Source organism: Geotrypetes seraphini, chromosome 9, assembly GCF_902459505.1.
Source record: "Geotrypetes seraphini chromosome 9, aGeoSer1.1, whole genome shotgun sequence".
In the NCBI taxonomy this organism is placed as follows: Eukaryota; Metazoa; Chordata; class Amphibia; order Gymnophiona; family Dermophiidae; genus Geotrypetes; species Geotrypetes seraphini.
The window spans coordinates 178,086,325-178,106,983 of NC_047092.1; the positions used below are offsets into that span (position 1 = coordinate 178,086,325).

Consider the following 20,659-nt stretch of genomic DNA (forward strand, 5'->3'; position numbering starts at 1 on the left):
AGCTTATTGTGGCAAGGGACCTCCTTGTCGCGATAGATTTAGGAGTAACCCATCCCACCCCCACATAGACTTCTGGCATCCCCCAGTCCCTCCTGCCCAGAATACCTCTCCCCTGGTAGATGGAGTAGCCCACTTCTAGGACCCCACCTCCATCCCCCCCGCTATCGCTGTAATTAAAAAAAAATATATTCATATATGTATTTTCCTCAAAATAAACATTCACTGCACTGGTTCAAACACATTTTGTCTTTTAGGAATATTTTTATAGCCCACGTTACCGCTGAGAAGAGGTATATGGTGTTATCCACAATGACCAGTTTGGATTTCCTAAAAACTCCATTCACCGATGTGTTTAGGTATGTACAATCTCCCTCATTCACCAAGTCTCCGGAAATGTGAAGTGTTTCACCTTGAATCTGGAACACAGATCATATTAAAGGAAAAATACTGTATCAAACGAAGGGATTTTGTAGACCTAATATGCCTGAACAATTCTACAGCAGAGATGCAAAAGCAATACAAATTAAACGTAAAATAAATTCACCAAAAATTAAGACAAAAGCAACATTTTCCTTTTAGCTACTAAAAAACAATAAAATCAGCCGATGTGGCTAGATATTTTGGCCTTCCTCCCAGCTCCACATAAATTCAAGAATATGTTCTGGAAGCTGGGATCCAAATGGGACATGTTAATGTATATCCCTGAACAATATAATTATACATTCCGATTCTGACCCACCTGTTAGGGGATGAGGAATCTTGGCCTTTCATGGCCTGTAGAAGGGATGTACTGCAATTCTTTGTGTTCTCTCACAACTTATATAACTTTCATAATCAAGCTGATTTACTGTCAGTTAATGCTACTTACCTGCATGCTGTATGATCCATCGTGCCTGTAAGTTATAGCGATATCCACTTCTAAAGAGAGAAAAAAAGTGTGTGTGGGTTGTTTGTTTTTTAAAGAAACAGATATTGATAGCGGGTAATGTAGAAGGATTTATGGTTCACTTAACAGTATTATAAACACGTTACGTCTCTGTTAAGTGGTCTAGAGAAAACCATAACCTCTTATTCAAGTTCAAATATCAAGGTCTAATTATACGACACAAAACCAAGGCTAATGAGAAATATCTTTATTATGAAAATAGAAAAATATAATTCACAAACCAGCTGCAGAATCTAAATATTGTTCACAAAATATCTAATTACACAAATGAAACTCAGTACATGATTGTCACAATCTAATGGTTAGACAATTGAGTGATTCTACTTGTTAAATACACACTAAACAATTCCTTATAATAATAATCCCTGATTAGCAAATGAATATATTATCACCCAGGTAACTTTCCAACCCTTTACCTTTATCACAATTGATTCCTATCTAATTCCCAAGCTAATAAAAGTAATTTCCGTATGCTCACCCTTAATTAGCCTCTCCGGCACAATTAGGTGGAAGAGAAAATTTCTTGTCAGCTGAAAGACGTCAGGAATACCATTGTAAAAATTACACGTGTTGAAAATCCTTGATGAGGCTATAAATCGTCAGCAATGAGTTCCGTTTATCTGTGCTAAATTCAGAACAGTTTTTAAATGTCCGAATTTCTATCTCTTAGGCAGAGAATCACACGAGGTAACTTACAGGTCTAATTATTGAAAGAAAAAGTTTACATATAGAACATCTGTGAGCAGATCTGAGCTTCCCCGGACCTTATCACAGACTAACTAATTATTAATTAATTAGCACCTTTCTTTTCTTGAATCTCATCAGATGACTTCCTCGGACCAATCCAGAAACAGAACTTGATGAATAGCCTTTCTGTATAAAGTATCATATATGCTGGAAGACCCAGGGCCGTTAGACAGATAAGAACAGAATAATTTCTTCAAGATTCACACTGTCCCATTATTAAAGCACAGATGAATGCCCTTGAATAGCAACATTCGGGTACATCCCCATAATGCATCAGGCAGAAACAGCAAAGCTGTGTACTTCTTACTTCTTGCAAAATTCATGCTGGAAAGTTGCTTGCAGAGAGAGATTCTTGAAACAATGGTTCAGGCTTGATGACATCATAGAGGCCTAACCTTCAGGTGTGAATACGGAAATATCCCTACAGTAATCTCCCATCCCAGGCTGAACTGATCGTTCCATTTTTCCTATCTGTCGTAATAACTCAGGGCTCCTTTTACTAAACGGTGCTAGAGGTTTTTAGCGCAGGCCAGCGAGGTAAATGCTCCAACCTTGCTTGCCTGTGCTAAAAATCTCTAGCACTATTTAGTAAAACCAGCGTCAGATATCCAAGATATATTTTCCACTACTATTCCTATCCCACCATCTTGATTTCTGGTACCATCTTCACTGGAAGGCTTCTCCATACTTGTAATGGTTCTTGTATGCCGCCAACTCCCCAGTATCAGGTTCAAGCAGATAATAAATATTTATAATATATATAGACAATGAACCCCAAATTTTTTTTTAAGAAATAAGTTTTCAGTGATTTACAAAATAATAAAGAAGGAATGGTCCTCAATTCAATAGGGAGAGAGCCCCAGGCTGAAACTACTTGATAAGAAAAAGAGGTAATTATGGGTTTTTTATACTTAATATTAACAAAAGACGGGAAATGCAATAAGCGAGAATCATAAGCACAAGAAATTAATGGAGATTGAGGAAATGAAAATAAAGAAATCAAAGATTCTGAGCAAGGACCAGTGAACATCTTATGAATCCAACACAGCAATTTGCAATCTAGAAATTTGATTGGTGGAGACAAGACAATAGAGATTATTACAAAAATGTCGCTTAGAAAGAATTACAGGTTGAAGTATATTATATTTTTCTTCAAACAGCGAATGTAATCTCCTTAAACAATGTAATTAAAAAATAATGCTTTCCATCAGTAAAGAAATCATTTTTGTAATACTCCACATACCTCTTTTTCCAGTTCCTATTATGAATGCTTTTCCCCTAAAACAGTGTCCCGCAAACTTTTTGGTCAGAGGGCTCACTAAATCTGGTGCCCTGGCCGGAAGGCACCCGGAAATGCGCGGACATGGCCGCGATAATGTCACCCGCATGTGTGGAGGCCCATCTGGCCAGGATCCTGAACTTTGATGGGAAATCCTGGAGGAGGGGGAGGTGCGGGAGAGAGGAGGGGAGATGCCGGCGAAGAGAAGAGTTGTTGGCGTTGGCTGACTGCCTACAGGACATGCCTCTCACTACAAGAGGCACATCCTATAAGCAGTCCGCCCGCACCTCTCCTCCTTACTGGCATCTCGTCGGGGCACACCTGGAATCTGCTGTGGCACAGTTTGTGATACACTGCCCTAAAAAAATACATTCCTCTCATACATAGTTCATATCACAATTTTCATTCAAATACTCATAAAAAGCAAATTTATATATCTTTATTAAATTTCTAAATTACCAAAGTGCAAACAATTTCAATATACATAATGTGCATACGAAATGCACATTAACTTACAGACATTAAAGTACAACCATTTCCCCCCACCCCCATCAAATAATCAGAAAAAGTACATACCTACAGGAAACCTCCATATATTCCCCGAATGAAATTCCAATGCAAAACCCTCCCCCCTCCCACGCACCCTGGATGTGTATGCTTAAGGGTTGATAAAATAAAATCAATTATCATTCCATACAGAACTTAAGTCAATGGTTCCCAAAGATCCATAAATTTCTTATACCGTCCCTGTTGTACGGCCATCGAACGTTCCATTTTAAAAGTATAACAGAGAGATTCCCACCAGAAATGTAATTTAATCTATCGCAGTTCTTCCAATTCCTTAAAATGAGTTGTATGCCAACCCCTGTCATTATATAGAGAAGTTTGTTATTTTGGGCAGATATTTGGATTTTAGCCCTCATTAACGTACCAAATAGGATGGTATCGTACGTCAATGCCACTGGATTTTCTAATATTTAAAAAGTGAGAGTCCATTCTATGAATTAGAATGGGGCATATATATTACTACTGAAATCTGCCACACAGATTATCTACTCTTAGTTAACCCTCTTCTCCCCCATTTACTGTTTTCAAAATCCAAATAACACCAAAAGGTTCAACAAAGGAAATGAAGCAGCAAAACATCAAAAAGATTGTGGAACAAAGATTGGATGTACCAGGTTGCAGCCTACATTGTAGTCTTGTGAGCTGTGCTGCTTAACTACTTGGATTTTTTTGTGACTTTTGTTTTTATATTTAAGACACCCAGCAACCTTCATAAAACTCCTGACGTTTTGTTGAAACACGGCGCCTGTTGGGTCATTTTTATTGTATATATTATTTGGTTTCTATCCTTTGGGTCACTTGTGACTGTATACACCCTTTGTGGATTGCTTTTAAGATTATTGTTTTTAAGTTATTTGGACGCTTATTAAACTGATACATCTGATCTTTTGTTCCACAATCTTTTTGTTGTTTTGCTCACTTACTGTTTTCACCATCCAGGAGGGTCAGGTTTCTGATGAAGGAAATATTTAGTCTTCGCCCGTTACTGCATGCAAATGGTGAGAACTGGTCTGGAACGTAAAATGCAAAGACACATTGAGATGCAGCCTCAGTATGAAACAAACCTCCTGTTTCAGCACGCTATCCTGTTAGATTCAGGCCGAAAAATACTTTGGCAATATTTAGGATATAAAGCAACTATCAGGAATGCATTGATGTGGCAATTACGCCTATGTGCTGACAGACTGAAATTTAAAAAAAATATTGAAAACGCAGCTATTTGTATTTGCTTTCATATAAGGAAAGATTTCTACAGGTAATAGATGGAAATGGGCAAGAAACATCTTGAAGACTCAGCTTTTTGTAATTTTGATTTTATGTTATGTATGTTATATGTGGAAATCATCTGGATATAGACATATAAATTTTTAAAATAAACAAACTGCTCTTAAGGAAATCAACCATTCCTGAAAACAAAGATGAAACAAAGAATCTCTCTCAATAACCATCATTGATAGAGGCAGATGGTCCTATGAAGACAATTCTCTCTTGCTTGAACATTAAGGGAGCAAATCTGTCTATAAGACGCTCTTCCTGAAGTGAATTCCACGTTTGTGGAGCCGTGACAGAGAAAATGTACTGTTGACATATGTTGATAATTTTAAGAGAGGGGAAACCTTATAAAGGGTCACTTCAAATACCGAAGTATAGGAACAGAAGAGAATGCTCAATGGAGTTCATATGCTTTGGGGCATTCTGTCGTCAAAACCCTAAACACCCCGGCCATCACAAGGATCAGAGAAAGGAATTCTTACCTGCAGTGAGTAACTTGAATTCATCGGTCAAAACTCTCTCCCTCAATATGAGCCCCAGAGCTGCCTGACACAAAATCTCCTTCGCAGTTGCCTTTTTGGGTGGAAACAATTCATTGTGGTGCTGGGTAATGAAATTTGTATGCACGTGTCCAGACTCAAACTCTGGGTGACCGGAGAGACTCAATAAAAAGTCAACGTTTGTGTTTAGCCCCACGATCTTTGGGGAAAAAAAAAAAAAGACAACAGAATCCATATGAAAATGATATCCAGGAAGGACTTTTCCAAATGGCTCACCTAGTTGCCTGTTTTAATGTGCACAGAATTTCAAGGTAATCTCACAGAACTTGTTTTGGCATTCGTACCCTAGTCTGAGACCTTGCCTTCCCTCGTTACTTACATTGTACTGATGCAAGCAGTACCTCAGCTTTCTCAGTGCAGCCAGTCGATCCTCTGCCCACACCACCAGTTTAGCAATCATAGGGTCATAGTGCACAGAAACTTCGTCACCTATGGTAGAATAAACCAAAAAACTTGAAAATTCTTTTGATATAGGTTAAAAGATAGCAACTTCAGAAACGCTGAAGGATCTATCATGGTAACAACATTGCTCAGCTGACTTGAAATATTTGTTTGTCATATAACACCAAAAAAAACAGTCCAAAGGGCATTATGTCACAATTTAAAGCCAGCTTACTAATGACACACTCTAAGGAAAGGAGAACAAGGTAAAGATAAGTGCCCAAATCCCTGTCCGTGCAAAGGCTTCAAAAACATCTTAGCCTACCAATGTGAAGGAAAAAGCCCCAGAACCCCACCCACACCACCTTGAATAAGTCAAAGTTTGGGAAAATTACTGGGGGTAAGTCACTTCATTGGCATAAAAAACCTTTTCACATTGAGAAATGTTAAAGTCTTAAGCAATGCAGGGAGAAACAGAAGTTTTTTTACTATAACACTATCTAATCAATGCTATCTTCATTAAGGCATGTTGTACTCATTTAAAATCAATGAGATATTTTTTCTTTTTCTACAAATCTTTATTCATTTTGCATCATATAACAAGTATAATAATAAATAAGTTAAAATTGAATACAACACTTGTAACTTTATCATATTTAGCATTAAAACATTATAATTTTAACCCAATCCCTCCCAACACAACCATAATCTATGCATTCACAAAACTCCTATATAATATTCTTTATTATTGATCTAAATATTAATAAAATTATAAAATCCCTCACCTCATCCCTTCCTTTTTATTGTATTTATAATGGAAAAATGGTATCTATCTTGTCTATGGCCCCCAGATTTCATTAAATTTATTATAGTTCCCTCTTTGTATAGCAATTACTCTTTCCATTTTTTCTTACTTATGATACCTGTAACAAAATGAAATCTAAAAAGCACTTTGAAGGCTTCAAACTACGTTTCTGGAAATACTTGATGAAGCAAGCAAATTCTCTTTCAAAAATAGATGTGCCCTAGAGAAGGGTCCCAAACAGATCAGAATCTTGCCTGTTCAACTCTGCGGCCCCCCAACCCCACCCTGTACCTTTCTCTGCTTCAGAACAATTCTCATTACATCCACTAACAGAAGCAAAAGTCCCATACATTAAGGGCTCCTTTTATTAAGCTGCGCTAGCGGTTAAAACCTCAATTGAGCTGGCTTTAATTTTTTCGCATATCATGGGGGTTTGCGCACGCTAAAAATGCTACCATAGCTTAATAAAAGGAGCCCTAAGTAGCAGAGATAATAAAATAATATATACACCTGTATCTGTAAGTGTAACCAAAAATGTTTATTTTCATTGCCACCTAAAAAACTATAAAGTTGGGTTGCTTGTTTTTTAAGCAGTGAAGGGGGGAGGGGAGGACAATACTTTAACCTTCAGCAACAGATTCTTGAAAATGCAAACCATAATAAAGATAAAAGACCCCTCTGGTACCTTGCCTGACCCCGGTTTCAATGCGAGTGCAGCTGTCTGCTGGTGGTGTGGAGAGGTATAGCAGCGGCCCTGCACCTGGCATAAAGTTATTCTCTGGCTCTTCTGCATACACCCTTGCTTCAAACGCGTGACCATGGAGCGTAATTTCATCTTGCGTCTTTGGAAGAGGCTCCCCAGCAGCGACCTGCAAGAGAGGAAGGTTCTTATTAGGAGATTGGATCTAGAGGATCATTTTCAGGCAGGACATATCACAGAAGCTGCTACTGGACATACGCAGCGCTGTACGCATTATGGGCTCCTTTTACAAAGCCGTGCTAGGACCTTAACGCGCGGAATAGCGTGCTCACTAGCCGCTACCGCCTTCTTTTGAGCAGGCTGTAGATTTTCGGCTTGCGCGCGCTACCACACTTTTGTAAAAGGAGCCCTATATGCAGGTACTGTCTCCATCCCTAGTGAGCTCACAATCTGTTTCTGTACCTGGGGCAATAGAGGGTTAAGTGACTTGCCCAAGGTCACAAGGAGCTGCAGTGGGAATTGAACCCGGCTCCCCAAGTTCTCAGCCCACTGCATTAACCATTCGGCTACTCTTCCACACCAGACCCCTTCTCCAGACCCCATTCCCCTTGTCCATCACAGCTACAAACAATGTCTCAATGGCACAGTACTTATAAACAAGGGCCTCACTGTGGGCTGTGAGGGCGCTGTGGGCACAAAGACACAAAACAGGCGGGGTTGCCTAATCTGCTCTCTGTCCACTTTGTCCTCTGCTTGGCTATGGCGCAGTGAGCGGGTGCACTAGGGGGTATGTTGCACAGGCTGTGATTCCAGTTCAGTACGATGCTTCTGCATACAAAATCCTGATTGATACCTGCTTAACACCTGTGCCTCCAACTGCAACCACATCGCTTTCTCAACCACATTTGCCAGAAAAGTCAAATTTAAAATTAGCATATAATTACTTATCGCTGTTGGATCTAATGCAGGCTTCTTCAAAATAATTTGGCTTCCTTCAACACATCTGGCAATACCCTCTCTTTCAATGAAGTATTAAAAAGCCGAGTCAATCTTTTAGCCAGCCACAGTCTCGTTCCCTTAGCCAACCCTGAGAGATACAGATCCAAAGCGCACATTGCTGTCTGCCCAGCTGTCAAACAAAACCTCAATAAAAATCCACTTTTCAAATAGTCCTTTGCTATGGATTAGTAGTTTTTTGGAAATTACCCTTGGCTACTAAAATCAGTATCCTGAACACTCGGGAAATAAATTGTTATTACTATATAAAGCCTTAGACAGTAAAGCATCCACCTCTTGTCACTTAGGGCATAGAGTTCTGGAAGAAACAACACAGATTAACAAGCACATACAATTCACATGTTTTTATACATAGAAATAAATGATAATGTTCTTTCTGCTTTTCCTGTGCTATATGAGAAAAAAAAACACTGACAAAAGAAAGAGAAAAAGAAAAGCCATTGTAGACAAAGAATAAAAGGTATTTATTTATTAAAATACTTTCACTGCCAGGAAAAAAAATCATAATATATGGTATAATTTATTTTTGTCTGCTTTACATATATTAACATGACAGAAAATATCCACGGTTTCAATTCAGTTTTGTGTATATGCTATTTATTTATTTGCATTTCTTTGTTTCTTCATGTATTTCAGTTGCATTTGTTCATCGTCAACTGTGACGAATCCTAAAGGCAAAACATGGCTGTGTCAAGCAGGGGCCACTTAACCTCTCCCAACTAGAGAGTTGCACGGGGACAGAAATCCCACCTGTCCCCACCCATCCCCTCAAGGAATTACCTCCATCCCCGCTCGTCCCCATAAAAAGCAGCAATTACTTCTGACAGGATTATCAATTCCACAGTTTCTTTTGTGTTTGCGCTGCTGTTTTCTTTGTGGAATCTCTTTGGTAGAACCCTTTTTTTGTTTTTTGTTCAGGTAATTAACTTATAAACCCCCTCTTTTACTAAGGCTGACATGTCCATTATATTATATGGACGAACCTGCATCCAAAGCCTTCCATCCCTGTGGGAGACCCGTGGGCCAGAGGGGGATCCCCGTGGGAGTCCCGTGGGTTAGGGGGGATTCCCACGGGACCCCCGCGGGACTCGCGGGATTCCTGCGATCCCCGTTCCCGTGCAGACCTCTACTCCCAACCTCATTTACCTTCAGCTGCCATTCTACCAAGTCAGTTCCTGTAATCATCTCTGTTATAGGATGCTCCACCTGCAGCCTGGTGTTCATCTCCATAAAGTAGAAATTGTGCTTCGCATCCATAATAAACTCCACCGTTCCTAAAAAACAAACAAACCATAATGGTCCTTGTTATTTCACTTTGCACAATGACAAAAAGCATTTGGTCTTCATAGAAGATCTAAAAATTTATTCTCTTGGTTTTTATATTTTTCATCTACACAGATTAGCTGCTGAGCTGCCTCCTCCCCCTGTTGTAGTGTTTAGTCAAAGTGCTAGGAATAGCACAGAAGCTGTAATCGTTACAGAGCTCTGTCATTTATTCTTTCACTAGGGATTTTTTCCTTCTTCTGTAACATCTCCATGTATCATCAGGCCATCCAGTGCTCCTGGCAATCCTGGGGAGGGGGCAGCAACCACATGGAGAGGCAGAGCACTCTCAGATAATACAGACGTCCATCTAGAACCCCCATCCAACGATAGGGCCACAAAGTAGCAGCTCCAGATAGTTTGTACCCTACAGCAGCGACAGGGAGCACCAGTACCCTAGCAGTCAATCTTTACATAGGGCCTTCATTCTGTGCGAGAAAAAAATTAGTCTTCTGCACATAACGTCAAGAGACAGATTTTTTTTAGGTTCTGATAATAAAACCAGGTTTTTTGACATTTCTAGACTAGTAATCTATCGTAATCTATATGCTGTTATCGAAAGAAATGATCTGCTGCTTCGCTAATGTCTACTGAGATTTTCCCCTCTGAGGCTAAAGATTATTAGTGTAATATATTACACATGCAACATTATGAAAATAAGAAAGAGGGCCTAGAGGCATTGGATGTAATTAAATAATATTAAAATGGGAATTTCTCCAGAGATCCAAAAATTCTGCTCAGCGACTGTGCAAATGAAAATAACTCTTGTAAATTAAATCCAACATACCAGCTCCCACATAATTGACGGCTTTTGCAGCTCTGACAGCAGCTTCTCCTAATTTCCTTCGGATTTCAGGATCGATTCCTGGCTGCAGAAGTGGTAAATAGTTTAAGCATTCTCTATAAATCACATCCATTCATATATTTATTTATTTAAAACATTTCTTACCCGCTTAAACCTAAGTGGCTTATAAAATACAATCATTAATCATAAAGTGACATACAGACATAAAACATAATACAGTTCCAATATATAGGCAGTCCCCGAGTTACAGACGTCCGCCTTAAGTATGACTCGTACTTAAGAACGCAGTTGTGGCTTCATTTGATTTCACTGAGCAGTCTTTCCAGTGACCTAGACTCCTACACTTCTCCTGCAGCAGATTCGGAAATGATGCATGGCCACATTAAGAACAGTGTGTGGTTGTGCATGCTGTACCTTAGAGGGAAAACTGGTGGGACAGTTGGCCCTTTTGTCACCTGGGAGCAGAGGTAAGCAGGAAGAATCTTAAAATCTACATGTTCTGAGTTACATTCAAATCCGACTTAAGAACAGCTTTAAAAACGTAACTTGTTCTTAACCCAGGGACTGCCTGTACTCATAAAAATCATCACTCATTCATAATAATAATAATAATAATAATTTTATTTTTCTATACCGCCATAGTCAGGCGACTTCTAGGCAGTTTACATTGTAAGAAGGCTGGACATTCAGCGAATAACAAAAGGTCTTAATACAATACAATAAGTCTACTTACAATACCGAACAATGAGTCTTAATACAATACAATACAATACATTACTATGAGTCTAAATACACTACAATACAGTAAGTCTAAGTACAATACCATACAATGAGTCTAAATATTAAACAATAATCTAAAAGGGAAACTTACGTATTAATTGGAGTTCAATGGATAGTGAGTACCTGAATGCTTTGGTACTAACATATTAAGTGGAGTTCTATGGGTAGAGAATACCTGAATACATGAAAGGAGCTTCTTGAGAGAAAGAAAAGGTGTTTACAGCGGGGAAGTCCTAGTGGGGGAGGGGACAGTTTTAGTCAATGAATTTGGCGAAGAGGGCGGTTTTAACACAGTTATTTTTAAAATATTCTTAAATTTTTGAATATCCGAAAGTAATCTCAATGGCCCTGCCAAATTATTCCATAATAATACCCCTACTATTGAGATTACAGATGTTCTCGTATTTTCATACTGTGTATGTAAGAACTCATTTGTAGATAATCACATCGCTCCCTCTGACCTCAAAGTTCTAAGAGGCTGGCAAAGTCATCACCTGTGTCAAATACCAAGGAATTGTATAATGGATCACTTTGAAGACCAACACAAGGACTTTAAATACAATACAACAGTTTACAGGCAACCAATGGAGTTTTTTCAGCCATGGAGTAACATGTTCAAATTTATTTCCACCACGTAACAAGCGTGCCGCAGCATTTTGAATCATCTGTAAAGCTCTGCACCATGAAGATGCTGTTCCCAAATAAAGTGCATTACAGTAATCCAACTTTGAAATAACTGAACCACCAACCGAAAATCATATCCTGATAACATTGGTTTAAGTCTACTCAGTAAATGCAGATTTAATCACTGCTAATATCTGATCTTTTGTACTCAATGTTGAATCTAACCAGACCTCCAGAATCATTCATTAATTTCACCGGAAATGAAGAATTACCGGTAAGTATGCGATATATATAATTAAGACGCTGCTGAAGAGATGGCACCAACAGCCTCTTGTGCCCCGAAGAGTCAGTATGCTCGGCTATCATTAGAGGTCCAGAGGCCTTTCACAGGCTCAATTATGCACTCCTGCCTATTCCCACACAGCCCGGGGTGCTAAATGTTCTGATACGCATAGAATTCCTGAGTGGAGCAACGGAGCATTTAGCACCCTAGGCCATGGAAGAAATCTCTACCGCAGCTTAGTACAAGGCCTATATTTGGTCTAGTACTATAGACAAAGTAACTATTTTCAAAATATGAATAATTCAGTAGCACAAAACATTCATCCTTGTTTTGTTCTACAACATTTCTTTTTCTATATAAAATGACTTAACTTGCAAGGATTTCCATTTTATTTCATTTTTTGCTATCTAAACCAGCAGGCTACATGAAACACAAAACAATAAAAGCACATGCAATAATAAACATCAAAAACATAAACCAGCCACTATAATATCAAGCAAAAAACTTCTTTAAATAAACATTTTTTAAACCCTTTGGAATGTAAGGCAATTCCTTTTCCGACAAATAGAGAAAGGAGGGGACTTCCTTAAGTTCGGCCTAGCTATGGAGAACACATAAAATCAGATACATTGTTTCTATCACCTTTAATGGCAGGAGCATTTAAGAGTTCAGATGAGGTGGAAAAAGGGGGATCACAGACTCCAACTGGAGAGGATAATTCAATATATGCCACTGAGTAAAAGATTTTTTAAAAACCCAAGGAAAGCATTTCAAAATACTTCCTGATCTTAATACGAAGCTAAAGAAATCCTGCCAGAACTGGAGATAAGTCATTAAATTTAAGGCCAATAATAATCCAAGCTGTTTGCAAAGGTTTAAGAGTTACAGCAGGCAATCCAACATTGATCAATACTTCACCGATTATGAAGCCCTTTTGAATTGTTTATTTATTTGAATATTGTATTTTTTTTTCCTTCCCCCTCCCCCTTTTGTGTCTAGTTAATATGTTCCCTTGCTTATATGTCCTAGTTTGATGGTGGGGGTTTATCCCTCTATGTTTAACTTTGTTTTCACCTTTTGTAAACCACCTAGATGGAATATCAAATACTTAATAAACTTGAAACTTGAGTAGCCTAAGTGGTTAGAGCAGCGGGCTGGAAACCAGAAGGCTCAGGTTCAAATCCCATGGCTGCTCTTTGTGGCTTTGGACAAGCTACTTAGGTGCCCTTTTCCTAAGGCATTGCGTGCACTGAAGCTACATGTCCTGTTTTATACCTATGGCCCAGGTGGCACTTGGCACATGCTAATCTTTACTAAAAGGGCCCCTTAATTTTCCATCATAAGAACATAAGCAGTGCCTCCGCCGGGTCAGACCATAGGTCCATCCTGCCCGGCAGTCCGCTCCTGCGGCGGCCCAAACAGGTCACGACCTGTCTGAATCACCAGAAGGGGCTCCCTTGCCACCTTGGTTTCTCATTGAAGTTTCTCATTTTGGCAATCCCAGGGCAAGATTAGTCCTTCGTTAGACCTTAGGCACACACATACACTGGTCCTCTGGCCCCGCCCCTACACCTATCTGGCTATGCCACGGAACAATACAAAGCCAACATCTTTTGTTGTCTGGATATTTTGTTTTCCCATCATGTTGGTCCCAGTTTCTCTTCTGTTAATTCTCTTTCCAGTGTCTGCTTTTCTCATCTCTCTCATCTTGTTTCATTCCCTCATTACACCTCTCTCTGATATACTGATCTTCCCTTTTAGTTTTTTCCTCCTTTTTGTCTTTTCTGCCCCATCCACTCAAATTTTCATTCTCTTTCTCACCTTTCTTTTTATTTTTCAACTTTCATCTCCTTCTTTCATGCTGTAACACTCCCATTTCTCATCGCACTACTTCCCCAGCCTCCTATTTCCTGCTACCTTTCATCTACACCTCATTATCATATTTCTACCTCTGTACTCACTATCCTCCTTCTCATTCATCTTCTTGCCACCCCTCCTGTTGATCTCTCACACATGATGCCATTTCTAGTATCTCCCATCCCTCCACTCCTGTAGCCCAGCATCTCCTCTCCCTCTCCTCTCCACCATCTTCCTAGCTCATTCTCGCTTCCCTCCCACTACCAAGGTCCATCTCTCCATCTTTCCCCCCTCATCCAGTTCTGCTTCCTCTTTCCTACTGTTCTTCCCTACTTCTTCCCCATTATCCAACATTTCTCTCTTTCTCTCCCTTCCTTGTCCAGCATTTCTCCCTCCCTCATTCCCATCCCCCTCCAGTGACTGCCTCCCTCCATTTCACCCAGCATCTGCCTCCCTCTTTCCCATTCCATCCAATGTTTGTTCCCTCTCCCTCTCCATTAGTTGTCTGTCTGCTCTCTATACCCTCATCCTATATCTGCCTTCTCTTTCCCCCGTGCCATCCAGTGTCTGCTCCCGCCTCCTCCTTTCTAACCATTGTTTGTTTCCTCTCCCCCTTCATCGAATGTCTGCCCCCTCTTCCCCCTCTCTATCCAGCATCTGCCTCCTCTTCCTCCTTTCTATCCAGCATTTGTTTCCTCTTACCCCCTCCATCTGCCATCTGCCCCCTCTCTCTCTTATCCAGAGCCTGTCTCATTCTCCCCGTCCATCTGGTGTCTACCTCCTCTCTCCTCCAAACATCCCCACAACTGCTGCTGTTGGTGTACAGCAGCAAAAACAAAGAAAAAACTTCATAGGGCCGCAATGTTCAAGCCCATCCTGCTCTGGAATAGGAAATGATGTCAGAGGAGGCAGGGCCGAGAGCCACAATTTGAACACAGTGTGGTCCCGTAGAGTCTTTTTCTTTGTTTTGCCACTGCAGGCTGCAACAGCAGCATATTGCGAGTGGGGAGATATTGGTGGTGTCTCCTTTCCCTCCAAATTTTTTGGGTGCCAACGCAGCTGTGGCTCCCCCCATTCCAATGCCTATGAACGACATCATCAGAACAGTGCATCAGGCCCCCATGTCTACTTGGCCTACCCTTTAATCTGGCCCTGGCAATCCCACCCAGCTTAGGGCCTGCCATGGAAACCATGGTGCACGTGGCAGCCCCCACAAGCCATTTGTGGTTTGGCACATGTGCACAGGAGAAAAAGAGAGAATACCAGGTGGCTCTAAAATTATATATAATTTATGTGTCAAATGTAGCTTTTCCAATCTGCTACCCTTGATGTGGGCTATTGTACTTCTGCCGATTAGTTGTTTGATATTGTTCTCGGTTTTCTTTTTTTTTTTATTTACATATGAAATGTTATTTCCAAAATGTCAATTAAAAAATAAAATAAAATATGCTATGAATCACTTTAGTTATTTGTGTTTCAAAGTCAGCTTCTTGTCAGTAATGGTTCCTAAATAATTAACTTAATCCCAAACAGGTAATTTATTCTTTGCTGTTATAATATATTCTAGAGCAGTGATTCCCAACCCTGTCCTGGAGGAACACCAGGCCAATCGGGTATTCAGGCTAGCCCTAATGAATATGCATGAGAGAGATTTGCATATGATAGAAGTGATAGGCATGCAAATTTGCTTCATGCATATTCATTAGGTCTAGCCTGAAAACCCAATTGGCCTGGTGTTCCTCCAGGACAGGGTTGGGAACCACTGTTCTAGAGGATAACATCTGGCCAAGTGACTTCCTTGGTCTTGTTAAAGTTAATTGCTAATCCACTGCAGACCAATCAAAAATCTAATGAAAGTTATTAACAAGCTTGATTGAATAAACATCATTCACCACTGGAAAATGGAAAATCAGAGTGAAATCCAGTGGTGGAATATTGCTAACGTCTCCCCATCCTGCTAACCACTGACACAGTCTAACACAAACAAATCATTTTAAGAAGAAATTTCTTCCCCTCTCCACTCTGTCTGATGTCTCAAATACCACAAGAACTGTTTTATTCACCTCTGTTTCATAATTCAGTTCTGATTTGAAGTATAAGCTCTACTCACTCCTGGAGCCTCCTCAATGATCTTCTGGTGCCTTCTTTGTACACTGCAGTCTCTTTCAAACAAATAGACGGCATTGCCATGTTGGTCACCGAACACCTGAACTTCAACATGCCTGTTATACAGAGATACCGGTAAGGCACCAGAAGCAGGTAAGCAAAGTCAGCGTTATGAGATAAAGGCCAGCAAAATCCGTAAAGGCAGAAAGTTATTTCAAATCTTATTACTTCTGTTTTTCTGGCTATTTTTGCTAGCGAATTAATGATTGCAACTCATGCCAGGATAAAAGCACGAGAAAAAGAAGTGTAATGTTTATTCACAGACGAGCTCAAAAGAAGCAGGCATATAATAGTCTCACCACCAAAGCACCCAAGGCACAGCAGAACAAAGCAAAAGGCAAGCCAGTCCTGTTGGCTTATTTTATCTCTTCAGATTCAAACGTTTTCACTTTGAGAACTTAAATACAGGAAATTCCTAATAATCTGGAATGAGCTGGTCACCTAATGTTAAAGCCATACAAGCTTTCCTCACATCCCTAAACAAGGCACAGAAGGGGGTAACCTATATGGAGTTGCTGCTTTAACCCTAACCACCATTCTAGGCAGACTAGATGAACTCTGCTGGTTTTATCTGCTGTCATTTACTCTATTAGCTATGCAAATTTGCTGTATTGCTGATAAGCTGTTTTCTAGAAAAGCATTAGAATCACATGTAGGTCATAAAGTATGTATTATGCCAACATTATATTATACGAGGGCTGTTCAAAAAGTATCAGACCTTTATTCAAAAAAACAATTAATCTCCTTTGAAGTAGTCCCCTTGGGCTGCCACACACTTCTTCCAACGGTTCTGCCACTGTCAGAAGCAGCGCTGGAACGCCTCTTTTGAGATTGCTCGCAACTGGTCCATCGCATTTTGCATGATGTCTTCTCTTGACTGAAATCTGGTCCCTTTCAGGGTTGTACCCATGAACCCAGGACTCATCGCCAGTGAACACTGTGCTGAGGGAGTTGGGATCACTGTTCACAGTCTCCAGTATGTCCTGTGCGATCTCCAAACGGAGTTGCTTCTGCTCAATCGTTAGCAGCTTTGGCACAAACTTCACTGAAATTCTCCTGAAGTCCATATCCTCAGTCAAAATGGAATGAACACATCCAACGCTGATGCTTGCCTCGTCTGCAAGTTCTCTGATCGTGATTTGATGATCTTGCATCACCAGAGTCCTCACTTGGTCAATGACGATCTCATTTCTGGATGTTGAGGGCCTAACAGAACATGCTTCACCCTCCACTGATGTGTGGCCATCTCTGAAGCAGTTGTACCATTCCTTTATCTGTGTGGTACCCATTGCTTCTTCCCCGAAAGCCTGTTGAATCTTGCAGATCGTTTCCACTTGGGAATCGCCAAGCTTTACACAAAATTTAATGCAATAGCATTGTTCAACTTTTTCTGTCATTTTGTCAAAAATGAAAATCGGACGGCGCTCACTTACACTTCCTCACTCTTCGGCGGTCTGCCAGAAACTGACAGCTTCTGTAGGCACCAAACCACACCTCCCTAGCTTTATTTGTTTATGCAAGAAAAATTAAGGTCTGATACTTTTTGAACAGCCCTCGTATCTCTCTAATTTGAATTTCAGAGCTGTTAATAAGTATATTTTTGAAACTGTTTCATGGTAGTCCTAATATTAAGTTTTAATTTGCTGATTTTGAGTTTACCACATTCATTATATTTGGTCTTTTTACTACTGTTATGCTATTAACAAAATTTTAAGCTTTATGTTGAATTGTGCTTGCTGTACACTGCCTTGGGTGAATCTCTTTATAAAGATAGTTAAAAAATCTCAATAAACAAATAAATACACAAACAAGCATGGCTGACAATACTGAACTATTTCACAAAGGCCAATAAACGTAAGACTCAGCAGAAACAAGACTGGCTTGAGGACTTGATGTGCAAAGCTTTCTCTCTCCCATACAAAGAACAGGAGAAAAGTTTTAGTAAAATCTAGAGGTGGAAGGCTCTTATCCTTCTGTCAATCCAGAGTAATCAAATCACGACCCCCCACAAATATGAATTGCATTGACTCCAGCCTAGTGAAATAGCGCAAGCGTCCTCTATAATTGGATCAAGCGTCTGCACTCCATCTGCTTAGCAAAAGAAGTCCTCAACATGGACAACAGTCACTTGGAAGTGACTGAATTTTTCCCACATTATATCAAATTTAAATTTAGGGCTAGATTTACTAAAAAAGCTACTGTGTTACTGCATGTTAACATGTATTAATATGTTTATCTGAGGACTCATTTTATACAACAGGACCTATTTACTAGCAGTGGAGTAGTAAGGAGGGAGGATTTGGGGGGGCAGACCACCCCAGATGCTGGCACCTCTCCGCCCACCCTAAGCCACGCTTACCTCCGCCATACCTCTTTAAATCTTCATCAGTGCAAGTAACTTTTCTGGCCTGCTGCTCATGCCAGCCTGGCTCCTCTCTGAAATAACTTCCGGGTCACAGGGCTAGGAAGTGACATCAGAGGGAAAGCCAACATGCAGCCTGGGGGAGGGCAGGGAAGGTGCAGGAGGTGGCAGAGCCCCGGGCGCCTCCTACCCTTGCTATGCCACTGTTTACTAGTACCATGAGTTAATGGCATCAGCAAGTCCCAACATACTAGGGTACTTTACTAAATCTATTCTTTAGGGTTTTTTCTTTTAATTAATAAACAGTCTCTTCGCTCACCTTGGAGTGTCCACAAACTTTTCTATCAGCATGGCATCATCATTAAATGATTTTCTAGCTTCTCGTCTGGCAGATTCTAGCTGATCCAAAAATTCGGCTTCTGTTAGTGCTATTCTCATGCCCTTAAAGTAAGTAAGATTAATGTAAACAGCCCAAATAGTACACAAGGCATAAAAGAGAATGATTCCCACTTTCCAAAGACATTGCACCAGAGGCATGAAACTGGGACACACCCTTCTGTATTGACTGCGACTGGTGCCCTAAAGTGCCTTTACACTCTTGCATATCATTTTGTGAAATGAAGAACCCTTAACTCCATATGGGCTACATCTTAGAATTCAGATCTCAAGAGCTTCACCTTTCTATCCAAAATTACTTCTTCTGTGCTTGTTGAATTAAAAGGACCACACTATGCAACAAAAGGCAAGGGAAACGTCTTTCAACCAATGGTAAAATCTTTATTCAATCATAGTAACATAGTAACATAGTAGATGATGGCAGATAAAGACCCGAATGGTCCATCCAGTCTGCCCAACCTGATTCAATTTAAAATTTTTTTATTTTTTTTTTCTCTTCTTAGCTATTTCTGGGCGAGAATCCAAAGCTTTACCCGGTACTGTGCTTGGGTTCCAACTGCCGAAATCTCTGTTAAGACTTACTCCAGCCCATCTACACCCTCCCAGCCATTGAAGCCCTCCCCTGCCCATCCTCCTCCAAACGGCCATACACAGACACAGACCGTACAAGTCTGCCCAGTAACTGGCCTAGTTCAATCTTTAATATTATTTTCTGATTCTAAATCTGTGTTCATCCCACACTTCTTTGAACTCAGTCACAGTTTTACTCTCCACCACCTCTCTCGGGAGCGCATTCCAGGCATCCACCACCCTCTCCGTAAAGTAGAATTTCCTAACATTGCCCCTGAATCTACCACCCCTCAACCTCAAATTATGTCCTCTGGTTTTACCATTTTCCTTTCTCTGGAAAAGATTTTGTTCTACGTTAATACCCTTTAAGTATTTGAACGTCTGAATCATATCTCCCCTGTCTCTCCTTTCCTCTAGGGTATACATATTCAGGGCTTCCAGTCTCTCCTCATATGTCTTCTGGTGCAAGCCTCCTATCATTTTCGTCGCCCTCCTCTGGACCGCCTCAAGTCTTCTTACGTCTTTCGCCAGATACGGTCTCCAAAACTGAACACAATACTCCAAGTGGGGCCTCACCAATGACCTGTACAGGGGCATCAACACCTTCTTTCTTCTACTGACTACGCCTCTCTTTATACAGCCCAGAATCCTTCTGGCAGCAGCCACTGCCTTGTCACACTGTTTTTTTCGCCTTTAGATCTTCGGACACTATCACCCCAAGGTCCCTCTCCCCGTCCGTGCATATCAGCTTCTCTCCTCCCAGCATATACGGTTCCTTCCTATTATTAATCCCCAAATGCATTACTCTGCATTTCTTTGCATTGAATTTTAGTTGCCAGGCATTAGACCATTCCTCTAACTTTTGCAGATCCTTTTTCATATTTTCCACTCCCTCTTCGGTGTCTACTCTGTTACAAATCTTGGTATCATCTGCAAAAAGGCACACTTTTCCTTCTAACCCTTCAGCAATGTCACTTACATACATATTGAACAGGATTGGCCCCAGCACCGAACCCTGAGGGACTCCACTAGTCACCTTTCCTTCCTTCGAGCGACTTCCATTAACCACCACCCTCTGGCGTCTGTCCGACAGCCAGTTTCTGACCCAGTTCAATGACAGTCTTTGCTCAAAAATGATGTTCCAGAAAGGATCCTACTTTCAACGTAATTGAGACGCCTTCCTCAGGGAACACTGAGGACTCTGAAAATGCTGAGGAGT

At 40.5% G+C, this 20,659-nt stretch overlaps 1 protein-coding gene and 1 long non-coding RNA gene across 3 annotated transcripts in view; one reads left to right on the plus strand and one right to left on the minus strand.

Annotated features, from left to right (window-relative positions):
- Window positions 1-9,108, plus strand: part of LOC117367201 — a 37,308-nt gene extending 28,200 nt beyond the window's left edge. The window contains exons 2-3 of the long non-coding RNA XR_004540708.1: window positions 255-356; window positions 8,911-9,108. This is a non-coding gene — a long non-coding RNA (uncharacterized LOC117367201). The remainder of the gene's footprint in view (window positions 1-254; window positions 357-8,910) is intronic.
- Window positions 1-20,659, minus strand: part of MCCC1 (methylcrotonoyl-CoA carboxylase 1) — a 47,947-nt gene that overhangs the window by 11,584 nt on the left and 15,704 nt on the right. For both annotated transcript variants that reach the window (XM_033959589.1, XM_033959590.1), the window contains 10 exons: window positions 18,794-18,915; window positions 16,057-16,168; window positions 10,385-10,466; window positions 9,421-9,548; window positions 7,243-7,426; window positions 5,691-5,800; window positions 5,294-5,510; window positions 4,463-4,549; window positions 869-918; window positions 279-416 (listed from right to left, as the gene is read on the minus strand). In XM_033959589.1, coding sequence (XP_033815480.1) covers window positions 279-416; window positions 869-918; window positions 4,463-4,549; window positions 5,294-5,510; window positions 5,691-5,800; window positions 7,243-7,426; window positions 9,421-9,548; window positions 10,385-10,466; window positions 16,057-16,168; window positions 18,794-18,915 — 1,230 coding nt within the window. The remainder of the gene's footprint in view (window positions 1-278; window positions 417-868; window positions 919-4,462; window positions 4,550-5,293; window positions 5,511-5,690; window positions 5,801-7,242; window positions 7,427-9,420; window positions 9,549-10,384; window positions 10,467-16,056; window positions 16,169-18,793; window positions 18,916-20,659) is intronic.